A 17,223-nucleotide genomic window follows, 5' to 3' on the forward strand; every position below is an offset into this window, starting at 1 on the left:
AACAGCCCAGCCGAGATCCTGCAGGAGCACATTTCATCCCTTGCTCAGTGTGAGGTCTGTGTGCCTGATGCACAGATGGTGTGAGTCTGCTCAGGCACTCACGTTGGCAGCAGCTTCCCAGGCCACACTTTCAGCTTTCCAGGTCTTGGATCAGTCTCTGGAGTTTAACTGACATGAATGACTTGTAAGAAAGACTGATCTCTGATTTCAACTGCCCTGGAGCAGGGATGTTCAGGAAAGCTTCTGTCTGCCAGAAGGAATTAGAACCCAGAGTAACTTTCTGTTGGATTCTACAGATTTTAGCTAAATTAGTCTTAGAAGCTCTGTTTTGGAAGCCCTACATACACACCACTGACTTAGACCTAGAGAGGCTGTCATATAGTGCCTGCCTTCTTCATTCATTATCTGTGTAGAGGTCTGTGCAAGGGGAGACTTTAACAGCTTACTTAAAATTCATCTTAGACTTGTATCTGGAAGATATTCCCTATTGTCATAGGAGCCTGCAATTCCTGCTTAAGAAGGTGATTTGGCAGGTAACTCAGCAGCAAACAATTTAATTCCTACTATTTGCTCAATGATTGGCATGATATTTATGTAGTTCTTTCTTTACATTTATAAAGTAAATTGAATGAATTAGCAAAAGCTTTATAAAAATTTGGATTTATATTTTGAAAACTTTAAACAGATACATGGAGCTGAAACTTCTATTTATTTTCACCAGCTCTTTTATTTATTTATTTATTTATTTATTTATTATTTATAACTACTGTATGTATCTAGTTCGATTTTATTTGTATATGTTTTAGCCAGAGGCAAAGAATTTTGCACCTCATGCTATTCTCTGATGAGCTAGCAGATGGACCTAGGTGATATATGGACACATTCCAAAATATGCTACGCTTACCCTTGTTAAGGTTGAAGTCATGGAGAGTTTTATGATTAAAAAAAGTAAAAAAAAAGAAATGCAAGAACTGGATTTTTAAAAAAAATATAGTTGATTTTAAGAATAACAGGCCAAATTAATCCATTTGGTGAACATTTCTCTGGAGGTCCTGGCTGTGGACTTTGTAAGTTTTAATTTCATTAGAAAATGAAATTTTTGATTGAAATGTTGTGAATGCCATAGGTTTTGAGGAGTTTGTTAATATTTTGACCCTTCAAGACTTTAGGATACTTCTGATATATAAAACAATAATATATTGTGCAGTCCATCCTTCTTCATCCCTGAAAATGTAAAATGTAACTGATACCACAACAAATGTAGACACAACTGGTGTAACTATGGAGCTGTTTCCTGTATATCCTGGGTGTACTCTCCAGTGCTTTAAGAAAGGAAGGCAAATGTTTACATGATTTAAATTTGGGAAATAAGGAAAATTTTCTATTCTCTCAAATTTTTCCACTCAGTGAAGTTCACAATGACTGATCTCAAAAATCAGAAATGTGTTAGATTCTTTCTTTTCTCCTTTTGTCTCTTTTTGTTGTGCTCAATGAAAAAAAAATACTAACCAACTTCTTTAAAACACAGAGAAAACTTTTTACCCATATAAAGCAAAACTACATTTTATATAATCTTGAAATGAAAATTCAAACAAGTCAACTATTTTAAAGTTGTTGAAGCACTTTTATCCTCATTGTTTATATTTTTATATTGTTTATATATTTTATATATTGTTTATATATATTTTATATATAAATTTTGTTTATATATTTTATATATATATACCAGTTTTATATTTGCTGAAAATTCCTGGAGTTCAGGCCATATTTAGGAGTGCTTCTGGTCACCTACAACTGAAGATTTTCACTAAAGTGCAGTTTTGTTATGTTGCTTTTCTAAGGAAAAGAAGGAAAAAAAAATTATAAAAAGAGAATGACAATTTAACTTTTTAAATTAACTTAGCAATGTGTAATAAAATAGATATGAGAAAGTTTCCTGAGTGAGAGTGTATGAAGCCAGCCTCTGAAAGACTTGCACTCTTTCTGAACATAAATAGGCTATTGCACACTATTCAAATTTGTCTTCTCCCTCATTCCTAAGGTGAGGGCACCAGTCTGCTGTCTCTGAGAGGGGTGTGGTGAGGGGAAGGGAGGTCAGGATTACATTTAGAATAGAATTATGAAGGTTTTGGTACAGTGAAATGTGGTCGTTTCAGATATTTACTGAGGAGTCAGAGTCCATGTACTGGAATTATAATAATGTATGAGATGGTTTATCCTGGTTAGGGCCTCCCAAAGTTATTAACAGTTTTTTTTTAACATTGCTGACCAGTCATGAGATGTTGGGAAAATGAAATCACTTTTAAAAATGCAAGCTGGGAAATTTGAATACATATTTGCAAGTTTTCTTTGTAATCCAAATGGAAATAAAGAGATTGTCAAAACACACAGAGCTTCATTTACTATTTGCAAATCCACACTCTCTCTACTCCCTTAGCAATAAACTGACATTTTGATGCTTTCCTTCTTCCAGCAAACAAAGGCAGCTGTAAGTCACTAAGAATAGGTGGCTGCATTAGCAAAGCTTGCACAAGCTCAAGGGAAGAGATGACCTAATATTACTGTAGCTTTAATTACTATTTGATGATCTGGATAATCTTTGATCAAAGCACTGTTCTTGATTAATTTATAATGTTCTGTTGGCTTCAACAGTAATAAATTCTGTCCTATTGGTACTTATATTCAGATGGCCTTTGACATTTTCTTTATACAAACCCACATACACTAAACCAAACAAAACCCCAAATATTAGAGCTAATAATTTTCCAAGTCCTGTGGTTAGTAAAAAGCAAAAAAAAAAACCTGCTCAAGTTCCCTGAGATTTAAAGTTACTTTTGGGGAGAGAGTCAGTAGATGACAAAATGCATTAACAACAGCTAAGGCAGGCTAAAATTTCTTATGAATAAGTGAATTTGAGAAATTACTTAAGTGCCCATCTCCAGATATACCAGAAGTGCAAAATAAATGTGAAACATTTTCTTCCTGTTGTTCTTCTTCTGTTTCAAGAAAGACACACTTGTACTCTTGAATTGGGGTTTTTGAGTTCTTAGTCTCAGCTAAAAGCCTAAACTGCTATGAAACCAATAAATTATGTCATCTTGTTATTTAATACTGTATTTTTATCACTAGGGAGCAAAATTAAATACCTTCAAAAAAGTTTTTCTTAACAAGGGGGGATGTAAAATCTGCTTTTCCTATGTAAAGTAGCAGAAGTATCAAGCTGAACTCCTGTTTTATCAGGGTTTAAATACAAAGTGGCAATTACAAAAATTGCTTCTTAATTTGAAAGTCCTCTGGACTACTTTATTAATTATCAACAGTCAAAAGGGGCTGATGATTCCTACAAAGTGTGCCTGATTATATGCTTCCCTTTGAGTAGGCACCTGAGTGAGCCCATTGACTCTGGCACTGCTTATCCTCTCTCTGATGCTAACTGAGGCATAAGTGGTCCCAGCATCTTGCAGAATTCAGTCTGAGTGTTTTACTTGAGAATGAACTTGCTCTGATAATTTTTTTTTCACTAATGTGCATGTCACCGCCATGATAAGTTGTGGTTTCCAGCACATCAGCTGCCCTGTCACTTGTCATCCCAGACCTCTAGAGCAGTCAGTGATCAGGAAAGTGATTCTGAAAAGCAACAGCTACAGTGAACTACTGGGGTGGTTTCCTCCTTTGTGTTGCTGCCATGAATTTCAGGAATGAAGGCATCTGTGAGTTGCTAGGGAGCAGCTGTGATCTTATTTATATACTATATGGAACAGAGAGTAAGACCTATAAAATACTCAGACTGATTCCTTTGAACACACAGAATGCTTCTTAGAAATTAGCATTATTCAATGAGTTTCACAATGAATTGCTTCTGATTAAAAGAAGTGTCTTATGAGAAAGAAAAATTGTCTGGCATGTATATAGAAATAGAAACTATATAGAGATATAGAATATATAAAAATACAGCTTTAGAAATAAGATACACTAGTAAAAAGATAGAATTTTCTTGTACTGGGCAGATCTTATATTGTTTTTGGCTACTAAAATTTCAGTTAAAGGAGAATACCTACAATAATAAAAATATATGATATGATATAATATAATAATGGTTATTTGAAATTCTGTGTTTGAACTTCTGAAGACATTGGCTGGTATGATTTCTATGTCCATGGAAGTATTTGGTGATGGAAATGAGATTGGCATGTTCATGTCCTATGTTTGGGCCCTCAGCCAAGTTACCACTGCCTGAAGGAAAGGCTCTGTTATTTTTTGAACTGGGTGACTCACATGTTCAGAGCAAACAAACAAACAAACAAAGAGGCAAAGGAGTTCTACTGCAGTTGAAAGTAATTCTTTTCCTGAGTGCGATACAGCATGAGGGCCATTTAAATATATTTTCAGTGCTAGGGCCAGCCCAAATGCCTGCCACAATATAGCAAGAGCCATGTAATAATGTCTTTCATTCTCTCTCAATTTATGCAGAAGTGTTTGACTTGCCCTGGCGAGCTTTGTAGGAAGCAAGGAGAACATCTCTTTGTGAGAGATTTATAAACATGTCCTTGAAGACTGAACAGAGAGGTGCACGTTCTGCTGAGGAGCTGCCAGTTTTTCTAATCTTTGTCACATTCAACTATTGTTGTGTTGTTTCACCTAAATGTGACTCTCTCCATCATGTTCCCTCTAAAACCTTGCAGTTCATTATGTGCAATTTTAATATTGTCTCTCCTGAATAAAGAAGTGCATGGCTATTGACTTCAGAAGATAATGAAAGTATTTTTGTGCTGTGACCTTACAGGTTTTGCTTAGTCATGCAATGAGGCTTTATTCTTTGAGAAGTGACAGGATTTTACTGGCAATTTGGAGATATTTTAGCAAAAGATTAGTGATAAAAGTATTAAAAAATATTTAGATGTAAAAGCCAATAGAAACTTGCATTTATTTAGTTAAAGCAATTTAGTAAATTGTATTCAAATCGACTCCTTTTAACAAGCTACAGAGCCTGTCAAATTGTATTTTGTAAGACAATAAGCACACCTTTGCCAATAGCATCCTTTATGGCTATTTGAGATGAGCATTTGCTAATTTTGTTAGACTGCTAGGTGGGAGGTTTGGAGAAGGAAAAGTTTGTCCCAGGGTGCGAAATCCATTTGGTAAGAAGGCAGTGATTGTTGACAGAGATGTCTTAGCCTAGCTGAACTAAGTGGTCATGAAAGGAATACTGAAATAATAAAAACATTCATAGATTTACCTTGTACACATAAGTATTACTGGAATTGTTGAGCTATTTAATATCTCTTTTCCAAAGCTGGAAAATTACAGTGATTTTGGTTAACTTTTGAAATTCTGTGTATCATTTCCCTGTGTTGTGTTGTGCTGTACTGCTGCAGTGCTACAGTGAATTAAAGAAAAGGGTAGTAGGCAACAAATAAATTATGTACACACCTTCTAAATAATTAATGAATATTAGACTGTTCCTTGGTAGTTGATACAGGTCTCACACTTCAGAAAAATAAAGAAGTGTGTGAAGTTCCTAGTAATTTCTGATGCTGTTTGTTTAGGAGCTTGCAGGATAAATCTTTCACTAGCAGTTGAAGCAGGGTAGATTGGTGCTCCCAGCCCTGCCATGGGGTAAAACAAAAAAAGGGAGAAAGAAAGTCACTGACTCAGGTCTGTGTGGAATCTTGTGTAAATCTCAAAGGGTTTTATTTTGTGTGAGAGTTGTTCTGAATTTTATTCTTTTGAAATCACTGACAAATACAAGTTGTGAAGCCAGCCTTGGTCAGGCTTTCTTGGTGGTAGGACCCACAATGCCTGTTATAAAGGTTTTAATGATGCTCCTGTCTCTTGTAGTGATGATCTCCTTGTTATGTGATTCAGAATTTTGAATTTTTCTGATAGCTGGTGCTGGAGAAGAAAGATGAAAATGTTTTTTTTTTTTTTTCCTGAAAATGTCCCACCGTCCAACGCTTTGATAGACTGCAGCTTTCAGACCATTCAAACTTGGGGAGATGGGAATAACTTCCCTATAAGAATTGGGTGTGTGAAAAATATGAGTGCTTTCAAATTGGGGTTTATAGGGTCAAACATTTGCCTGAAGAACAAATTAGATACAGGGATAAAAGTGCAAATTTTCCATCCAGGTTCTGAATGCATTACCAGTATGGCTTACTGTAACTTTGCTCTACATTGGGCACAGCACAAGAAGGACACAGACCTGCTGGAGCAAGTCCAGCAGGACACAAAGATGATTAGAGAGATGGAACATCTCTCCTATGAGGAAAGACTGAGACAATTAAGGTTGTTCATCCTGGAGGACTTTGGGGAGACCTTATGGTGTTTTTCCAGTACCAAAAAATGGCTACAAGAGAGTTCGAAAGAGACTTTTTACAAGGGCGTGTAGTGAGGGACAATGGCTTTAAACTGAAAATCAGTAGGCTTAGATTGGGTGATAAGAAGAAATTTTTTACTGTAAATGTGGTGAGACACTTGCAAAGGATGCTCAGGGAAACTGTGGATGCTTCATTCTTGAAAGTGTTCAAGAAAAGTTGGATGGGGCTCTGAGCAATCTGGTCTAGTGCAAGGTGTCCCCGCCCAGGGCTGTGAGGTTGGTACCCGATGATCATGATGGTCCCTTCCAACTCAGGTCATTCTGTGATTAAGTCAAATAAGATATTTTTTTATGGTTGGTGTTTGTGTGAATGCAGTATGACATCCCCCTTAACTTCTGCTGAGGCTGTTCAATCACAGCCTGTTAGAAACCAAATTTCAGTAAAGGCTTAAAAATATCAGAGAATCAGCACAACAGCACTTGCCCTCATATATCTGGTCAGTGCAATGTCCAAGTCATCCCTGTCATCCATCTGTTTCAAATCTGCACTAATTGATACATCTTTCACTCTGCCTCTCATCTTTCACTCTGTCTCTATGTGAATTTTCTTGTGGCTTTCGTAGTGTTTGTTTATCATGATGACTGAAAAGATTAATTACTATGAAATGGCATTTTTGCAATGAACTACTTATTTCTCCAAATTTTAGGTTTTTTGCTTAATTGAAATTCCAAGTGAAAAGGGTTTATACTTATATATATACTTATATATACATTTTTCCCATTGCTTTCACCATTGAGTAGGAAATAAAGAGCAATTGTGTAAAGAAACCTGGGAAAAAAGAGACCAGAAATAATTGAACAGAAACAATAATTGAACCAAACAATCAAACATTTCCACAAGTTAAATATATGAATGCTTTAAAATTATTTTTAAAATTATTATTTTAAAATGTCTATGAAAGTTATTTTACATTTTTTAGCCCATTTACAAAATCTTGTTTCTGTTTGTCTGTAGATTTAGTAACTTTTGGTTAAGGTGTACTGCATGCAGTCACAAATGAAGTTTAAAGAATTTGCCGTTACATTTCTCTTCAAAAACCATCAATACCTGGGATATTGCAGTGTCTGTTCTTTGTGTGACCAGGATGAATGTTTGTTGACAATGTGAAAACCTAGAAGTTTTACAAGATTTGATGGTCATTCCAGTTTAGAGGTTCCTCTGAAATTTCCAGTCTTGATTCAAACCATGTGGATCTAAAAAACTGTTTTTTACTCTTGCCTTGTCTTTAGGATTGGTCATGACAATTTGCCTCCAAAATAGTTTGCTGACTGCAAATTCAATGTGTTTCAGAGGAAAACAAATGACATTCTGAAGTGATCAATTGTAGAATAAAATGTCGTTATTTCCAAATTTGTTTGATTAATAATTGGCTTATATACCAATACTACAATATATTAAGATATGTCCTAAAAAATCCGCTCACCACCCCCCCCCCAAACCCCAAAAATTAAACTAACCCAAAACCCCCAGAAAACCCTCAAAAAGAGATTTTTGGGTTTATCTAGAGATAAACTTTTTGTGTGGGTGTTTTGAAAATCGAGCACCTCAAAGGTATCCAGAGTACAATCTGAGTTGATTCGGATCTGTCATCTGTTGTAGTACTTTGCTGCTCATGGTGCACTGATTTTTTTTTTAAATGATCATTACTATATGAAGAATAAAACTTATTCCAGTTGTTCAGTTACTGGTGGATAGGAATGACTGCTGAAGGAAAATAAACAAACCAAGACCCAACATAGATTTTGTAAAATTCGTAAGTCCTGAAAAGCTGTGGCAGCTTATGGGACATGCCTGATAACAATTTGCATCTATAACTGTAGTTGTCAGAAAAGTTTTTGTGACACTTAGCAGCCACAAGCACCAGAGATATAACGTGGTGAGTTTCTCTAAGGTCACCCAAGCCTTAACCCCAGAAAGCTGGCGGGGCTGGCAGGCTCAGACTGCTGGGCAGTTTTTTGGCTCTCGTGCTGGATGGCAGCCAGTGCATTAGTGCTGGACCCGTTCCTGCCTGAGCCTGGGATGACTCCCTGGGAGACAGCACAGCCCCACCAGGCACTGCTACAGAGGCAAAGTACTTGAGTAAACTCAGGCCATCTGTTGGCTGCATAAATTAGTTTTCCCTATTTTCTATAAGGTGTCCACCTTTTTTTTTTCTTTTTCTTTTTTTTTTTTTCCTTTTTTTCTCCTCCAAATATTGTATTTTTTCTTTATCCAGTTTTAGTAGGACAGAGATAGGCAAATGCACTTTTTGCATCTTTTATCTTCCTTCCTTCTTATGCTTATATCCTTTTAACTGAAGTGTCTTTGATTAACAAATAAAATTATCTCCTTCATATACATATTGGAAACTGCTTTGGAAACAGTTAATGGCTCCTCCGAGATAACCTTTATTTATGATAGAGGAGAAACACATTTGTATTTCCCCTCTTGCCCATCTTTTTTCCCTATTTCCCCTTTTGTATTTCTGCTTTTCCCTATTTTCCTCTTACTTGTTCTTCCTTCTCTTTCTTTGTGAAGACTATCATATGAATAAATAGAAAAGGGAATAAACTGATTAAATTAGCATAACTTAAATTAATTAATTCAACTGGTATGTTTGTATGTCATCTTTCAAGGAAGAATTCAATCCAGCAATAACTATTTTATTTGAAATTCAGTCATTTTAAAGGATCTCTATTTTACTGCTTTCTTAGCACTCTGTGGGAATCAGATTCCTTGAGCATTTTGCAGTTGGTTAGTTTGTCATTAAAACTGGTCAATTTTGAAGACTTATTAAATGATTTTTAGTGTCAGCTTCTACCTTTCAGACAAAAAGGTAAAGTACTGCTTTCAGAGGGCCCATTTGGATTTTTCTAGCAAGTAGTCATTATGAAGCTCCAGTAAGAACAGATGACATCTTGATGCCTCTTCTGTCAAGTCACTTGGCTTATTTTGAATATGTACTGTCATTTTGATTTTTTTCCATTTTTAATTTTGCAGATATATTTGAAAAACGCAGCAATGTATACTGTAGAAGCAAACAACCCTCGTCAGCTAGTGGAAATTGCAGCCAGAGACATTGAAAAACTTCTAAGTAACAGGTCTAAAGCCCTGGTGGTGAGTACTAATGGGTTAAGTTTTCTATTTAGTATTTTAAAATATCTTTATTTACTATTGAAACATGCTTTCATGGTTGTTTTTACTGCCTATACATATAGAGGCAGTGTCAGTGTGATGTGTATAAGACATGACATGTAGAAAGATGTCTGCTGACTTCATGGTGAAAATGAGCTCCTTTGTTGGCGTAGGGCAGATGTTTATAATATTGACTGATGGATAGGAGCCATGGCCAAGTAAGAAATTAAGTTATAAATAGATCGGAAAATATTCCTCTAGGTGACGCACATGAATGTTTATGACTTGAAGATCACTGTACTCTATAGTCAGTAATAAGCTTGGGGAAACAAAAAACAGGGTTTTGTTTTGTTGTTTTTTTTTTTTTTTTTTCTTATGATTTGCTTATTTAACTTATATTTCAATCATATTTTTTCTGAAGGCCATGCTTCATTTGACCTCACAATTCTTTGTGCTTTAATTAAAAAGTATCTGTTTCTTGAAAGTGCTCTTGCCAGCAGTCCCTTTCTTTTCTATCCTGTAAGACACCAGACCTGGGTAATTGCTTTGTATGAATCCTGCTCACATCACTCTCACCAGTAAAAGAATTTAAAGTGCTTTTCAGAAGATACTGACCAAACATGCATGGAAGGATCTGGAGGAATTATTAAACATACTTCATTCTGGGTAGAGCTATTAGAAATAGGTTTAAAGGATGGAAAAGCAGTGTGGATTTCCTTGGGCAATTAAAAATTTACATAGGCTTGCAGATGAGTTTGAATGTATCATTTAAAGTGAAAGAGAGAAGAAAGAGAGATTAGTTCACCTAACTGTAGATGTCTCCTCAGCTGGTTGTCCTAAGCTCATTGTTTTGTTCAGTGAAATAAAACAGGCACTCCTCAGTCAGGACTGACCTGACATTTTCTGAGAAAGACTTTAAAATGGGATGAACTATAGCAGAGAAGAACTTCTCTCTTTCTCAGCTGGAGAAGTCTGAAATCTAAATGTCTGTATTGTAAGTGTGTAAAGCTGGGGGAGATGAGTCCCACCCAAAGAGTCCTTTCATCAGTACAGTTTCATGCAGCTGAAGAATCAGTGTGAGTGAAACTGCTGCTGCTGCCCTGAGGATTTGCCTTCTTGTAGGCAATGAAATTTTGCACAGTCTTTTGTCTGTGCATAGGTAACCACAAGAGGTCCTGCCTTTGGTTTTTAGCAGGATTTCATTCTTCCAGTTGCCATTGTTTACCTAAACACAATGTGCATCAGTGTTATCTGGGCCAGAGCTTCTTTAATTCATTCAAATTACTTGAAAAAGGTCTGATGTTTTTCTTGTTTGCCTCTTTTTCCTCAGTGGGTATATGTTTACATGGCATTCTGTGGACTTTATATTAGTGTTACTAAATACTACAAGTCATTTGCAGACCTTTGTGAATACACAATTTTTCCCACCATTTTCCCTTCAACCCATATAAGTTTGATGTTTTCAAATTATCACAGCAAAAGCTTATATTTTCTCAAGACTCAAGATGAACATAGGGGTTTTTATATGTGTCTGTGGTAGTTTGATCTTAAAATTTTAAGAAAATGAAATAATTAATTCATGCTTACTTTAAGAAATATTCCAGAACAGTTTTTCTGTGAATGTGGAAGGAAGGTGCTACCTCACTTCAGGCAAGCACATCTTGAAAAGGGCTGAGTGATTCAGTTTCTGAGATAAAAGGAGACTAAATTAGGAGAAGGATGGTCATTTGGTCCAGTAGCTCCTAACAGCTCAGATATTTATACTGATTTTTCTATTTGCAATTGTCCCAGATGTATGCCAGAACATTCAATGACTTCTGATTTTAAACCTTCCTGTACATTTTTTATACACAGGAGACATTTATTATTTCCTGCACCTGATCTATTGATTTCTACTAAGATGATTTCTTCACCTTTCATATATATTTGTCTTTCTGCTTTTTTCAAATACTACCTTTATACTGTCAGCTTATAAACTTCATGTAATGAGGCGGAGTTATTTATCTGAAGTTTCAATCTTCTTAAGTCTGACTTAAGAAGATTTTTAAGAAAATTCTGACATTTTCTCTGAAATCAGGAGTGGAGTTGACTGGAACTATTACTAATGATTGCACTGATTGTTTTACCATTAAGGCTAATATGAGTCAAAGTGTTAGTTAGGACCTGAATCCCGAAAAGAGTATGATGCAAGGGCATCAGGCATCCTCCAGTGATTCCATGAGGGAGGTGCCAGTGAATTACATCAACAGTGTTTTTGTTCAGAGACCAGCATACCTCAGGGATGTCATGATTTCCTCTAGGCATGAGACACAAACAAACTTTGGGCAAGGTTATAATAAACAAATATTAGTGATGACTTGTATAATAATAAGTTGCCTTCCCTTGAGCCATAAGATCACCTTTAAATGAGAAATATCTCTTGTATTCTGAATTATTTGTGTTTTCATATAACTATGGGCTAGAAAAATCACTAGCAATGAGAGAAAAATGACCAGGTAAATTGGTATGACTTTCTGTTTGACAGAAGCTTAAAACTGGTGGTTGAAATAGGTACCTAGCTGAGGAAGGACAAAGGGGAAAGCCCTGATCTAAACTCACAAGGCTTTCCTAGGTTACTCTTACTAGGAAATGTAATGCATAGAAGAAAAAGTTAGGATGAAAAGAAAATGGAAAATTTTCTAGCAAAGTTCAGTGGAGAAAGAGAGTAATATGAGTAGTAAAACGGGAGACGGGCAACATCCTCCTCCTAGTGAAGGATGTCAAAGACTGTCTTGCAGTATTTTCTGTTGTTGAAATAGTGAAAATTTCTTTTAAAGCTTTCTGATGTTTACTATTGTATATTTATCTGGCCTAGCCCTACTGAACACCCCCTATTTCAATATAATGGACTCCCACGTGCAAGTGATCCTGCAAGGAACACGGAGTTGGGCTCTTTGATTCCTTTGAGTCTCTTCAAACTCAAGATATTCTATAACTCAACAGTTTCATGAAACTACAGAGAAGTTAATATTCTGTCTGTGTACCTTACTAAATGGTGGGTACAGAAGAGCTGTGCTACATTGCAACCTGCATCCTCAGTGTGTGCTGGCAGATGGGTGGAGGTTTCACTGAAGATGTGCCCTGCAATAACTATTGGCAAAACTCACAAAGCCTTTCCTAGGATACCAACAAATAGTATGCCTAGCCCATTGGGCTGTCTGGCACCCAAATTGTTCATTTTGTGGGACTTAGCTTCTGAGCATGAGTGCAATAGATTTCTGGAGCTATGTAGATCATGCTAATGGATCAGAATATTTTCATTCAAATGGAAGATTTGGAAGATATTAATACTTACTTGATGAGTATCATTGGAAATACTAAATAGAGATTTAGGGTTTAAAAAGATCCTAATATTTTTTTGTCATTCTTTAAAATTAGAAAGGTATATTTTAAATACTTCTGGGGTTTTGTTTCCTGTTTATGCATTGCATCATGAGGGAATGAAGTATAATTTTGTTTATAGTCATAGTATATGACTTTATACATAGTCAATGTATAAAGAGTAATATTTGGTCCAGTGCTGCAGACTAATTTAAACAGCAGCTTCACTCCTGTGCAGTATGAAGTTGGTAGCTGTGCAGCCCTTGGCTTTCCTCTCCCCATTGATCAGTACGTTTTAGGGAGCATCCTGAATCTTCTACAGCAGTCAAACCTGCAGTTTTGCCACTTCTCCTTTTTGCTCAGATATTTGAATTGCATATAGTAAGCAATTTGTACCTTTTAGGTAGAAGAAAATTAAAGAAAGAAAATTAAGAATAACAGACACCTAGTAACAGTCTTTTCAAGCCCAGACTGCAGAAATTTTAGGGAAAAGGATCAAAACATGCTATTTCTTGCTTAGCTAAAATCACTTTATGTACTCGAAAATCATGTAATGTTTTACTGTTTGTGCAATAGTTTGAGATTAATATTATTTCTCCTTTTATCTAAAAGTTGAATTTATGCATATTCCCCTGCAAGTCTTTTCCACAATAAAATACCTCCTTCTGGAAATATTCAGTGTCAGGGTATTATTGTCAACACTATATGATACACTCACACTGCATTTATTAGTACACTTTTCTTCCATTACTGCTCACATTGTAAGGATACTGCATAACCATTAGTGTAAAGCAGACACTCAAGCTCCACTAAAATGCCTTTCACTGGAGAATGAGAATCAGTCATATTTTCACTGCCAAATTCCTTCTTATGACTTATTTGTTTTGCTTTGGGATCATTTGTGTTTGCTTTTAACTCGTGTTAAGGTTGCTCAAGGGAAGCCTCTAGTCAGTCCCCTTGGCTTCTTGAGCTGTGTGTAGATAAAGATGAATTTCATGCACATTTGCACCTTATTGTCTAGATTTCTTCAGACATCTCAACCAGAGGCATAATATCTTCACTCTAGCCTCCTTGCCTAGATTTCTTAAAAAAACTGAGGAAGCTGGGTTTCCATGGAAACTGAGGCACAGACTGTGTGCTAGGAGACAGGTTCCTTCTACGTGCTGTTGGGAAATGTCCAAGGTGCACAACTGTGTCTCTGAATGAGGAGCTCAGAATGTTTATCTGCTGGTTTAGATGCAATTTCAACACAGCTGTGCAAGTGTGTCCAAATCTCTCAGTATTTCCCTGCCTGACTGAAATAAGGCTTCACTGTCTCACAATAAAACTGGGAAGCTTAAATGTGTTATATCATATTTTGAGGTTCCCAGGCAGAGATTCTATGCACTTTTAAAGAGAGTTGGGAATTTTTGTGTAGCCTGAAAGACCTATAAAAGTAAAATAAATTTTGTAGGTGTGCTTGATGCTACTGTTTCTTGAAAGGTATCCTCACTCTAGCTTGAGTTTTGTTTTGATATCTAAAACCAACAAAACATTCTCGAAACCACTCTGGGGCACTTACCTTCTGGTCTGCTAATCTTTAATTGCCTGTAGTAGCAAGAAAGCTTTCCATTCTTTAAAAATATTCTGTAGATAAATTTGAGTTCTCCACTCATTTAGCAGAACTTTGGACATCATCTGTTGCTTTTGGGCTGAGTTACAACTCAGTTTCCTGAGCTCCACTAGGAATTCCAAGAAACCTGAATAGTCGCATCTCATAGCTGAGTGCACCATTCCTGCAAGCTAATCTAAAGTTTAGAGCTGATCACTCTGTGATGCCTTGGACCAGGTCTCTAAACTGCAAATATTTGTGAGTACACATGGATACATATCTGGATATGGACACACTTAAAGAGGTGCATTGAAATTGCTTCCTAACTATATTCCAGCATCCCTTCAATTCCAAATAGTAAATCCATTTACTTGTGTTCTCAGCCTGCGAGGACTGAAGTCCTTGCCTGAAAATAAGGTAATTCTCAGTGGTGTAGTTTGTATTTCCCTAAAGTTGATGGCAATCTGGGCTTCTGACTTCCCTCATTACTTTGCAAACAGTGACAGAGTAAACACTGTGATTTTGTCATGAGGAGACACTGATGCACTAGGTCTTGAGTTGATGGAGGATTCTGATGTTTTCTGTTGGTTATTACCCCTGTGTGATATCCCACAGAATCCACAGAGTTTTACCCTTGAGTTGTGGTTGTATCACAGAGGTTAATCAAGATAAAATGTCTTTGCCTTTCTCTCTCTCCTAGATGATTTTAAGAATGTAAACCTTCTTGAGAATTGATTGGAAAACTGATATCAGTACAGAAAGAAGAATCACCCATGTCTTGACAGACATGCTGCTATTCAATTTTTAATTTTTGGGTGTTTCTCTTCCTTTGATCTGTCAGTTATAGGCAAGGTTAGACAGTTTTATTGCAAAGGACTCAAGTTAGAGAAATTCAGAGAAGGCAAATATCATGACCTGTGCTTAGTCTCTCAGTAAAAAAACAATTTTCCACATTTTCTTAGAATTTTTTGTTAGTCCTATGAAATGCTGAACATACTGGAGTAAATTATCAGTTCAAAAATTGAACAAAGTTTTGTCTATGCATGTTTCTGTGTCATGCACAGAGGTTTTATGTTATTTTTCACTCTAACATTTTAATTTTTGCCTTGAAACTGTTTGGCTGTTCCTGTTTCTTTGCTTTAATATTTCAAGATATTGTATTTTTTTAACTTTTAATTTCAAGCTGGGCATCACTCTTTAGCTGTAGGAAAAGATTACACAAAATGTGTATCAGCATCATAAAGTGAATGGCTTTAGTTACAGTGACCCTCCCAGAAAAGTCCTTACACTTTGGAAAAATACACCTAAAATACGCTTTCCTCTGTCTAAGGACTGTAAGATCATGCATGCATGCCATGTGTTTTTACATGAAAACATGTCTTGGTTCTTTTACTCTTTTCTGTTACATATTTGGTAGAATTTTACAGTTTGAGGAATTCAGGTCTATTCACGTGTTTCCTCTTTATATCTCCATCAATTCTCTACATACTAAATAGCTCACTGAGGTGGAAAAATTTTAAATTTTATTTCTGGATGCTTCCTTTGAGTATTTAAAATAGACATTGTCATCTCCTTGTTGCAGCATTAGATTTAGATTTCAGTCCATGGCTTGAGTTGGTCTAAATAGCTCCTTCAGGTATGGCAGGAACTTCACAGGTGAGTTTAAGACTAATGCTCTTCTGTTTTTGAAACTACCCTCACTGGAATTTTGCACACTAGCAGGAAAAGTTTTGCATATAGTTCTTTAAGACCATATACTGAATCTATTAGCCTGTATGAACATTGTTTAAATCTCCAGATATAAATGTAGTCTATTTTGAAAGTCAGCTGTAGTTGCTGAAGCAAATGTGTTTTGGAATGACAGCTAGTGAGACGCAACACTTGTGAAGTCAAACATTTGTCAACTTGTCCACATGTCAGATGTTTGAATTTGTTTTTGCTTGTCTTGCCTAGAGTTCTATTTTTTTAACTGAAATCCACTTTGTGTGGATGCAACATTATGCCTCAGAGGATAGATTCACATAACTCATGTACCTTGCAAAGCATCATAAAAGTCTGGAAAAATAAATCAGAGGGCTTGCAGTGAAGGTTCTTATGAATATTGCCTGTTTCCATGCTTTTCTTTTCACAGTTGACTTGATTTGCCTTCTTCAAATCTTGTATTCTTGTTGATGGATACAGAGGAGGTCATCCCCCCACCTTCCTCATAGATAGCCACAGTCATAATTTTGATTTCTGTGGCCCTGAACTCTACATAGTGCTGCAATGGCATCAAGCCTGTGAGCTTAGAGAGACACCTGCTGAATCTCCATCTTGCAGCACAATGTATTGCACTTGGAGCTTTAACTGTGACTGAGACAAAGGAAGCTAAAAAGTGCTTGTGGCAAATAATATTATTTGATGGCTAGCTTCACAATATGACATTTCTTTCTCCTTACACAGTAAATTGTCACTGTTACCATAGTTTTGTTGCATTCACATTTCATATGAAGAAAAATACGAGGCATTGATAGCTTTAGCAGTTCTTTCCCATTTAGTTCTCTTTATATATTCACTTGTGGAAATTCACTTACAAACTAAATGACCATGGTTAATTTTGCAGAAGTTTTGTTGCAGATTTTTTTTTTTACTCCTTCTGAGAGATTCTTCCTAAATTTGTTACAAGCAGGTTTGTTTGTCTAGGTTTATGGATATTGAAATCTCATTTGTGAAAGATGTTCTGCAGGTGCATGGCCTCATTAATGCCACCATCACCCTAAGTTGGGGGTTTGAATGTGAAAA

The 17,223-nt window shown here is 36.1% G+C and overlaps 1 protein-coding gene across 5 annotated transcripts in view; it reads left to right on the top strand.

Moving 5' to 3' along the window:
• CACNA2D1 (calcium voltage-gated channel auxiliary subunit alpha2delta 1) overlaps window positions 1–17,223 on the top strand; it is a 358,410-nt gene that overhangs the window by 56,924 nt on the left and 284,263 nt on the right. For all 5 annotated transcript variants that reach the window (XM_012568886.5, XM_030291341.4, XM_041721401.2 and 2 more), the window contains exon 3: window positions 9,357–9,473. In XM_012568886.5, the coding sequence (XP_012424340.1) occupies window positions 9,357–9,473 (117 nt within the window). The remainder of the gene's footprint in view (window positions 1–9,356; window positions 9,474–17,223) is intronic.

The sequence above is a fragment of the Taeniopygia guttata genome, chromosome 1A, assembly GCF_048771995.1.
Source record: "Taeniopygia guttata chromosome 1A, bTaeGut7.mat, whole genome shotgun sequence".
In the NCBI taxonomy this organism is placed as follows: Eukaryota; Metazoa; Chordata; class Aves; order Passeriformes; family Estrildidae; genus Taeniopygia; species Taeniopygia guttata.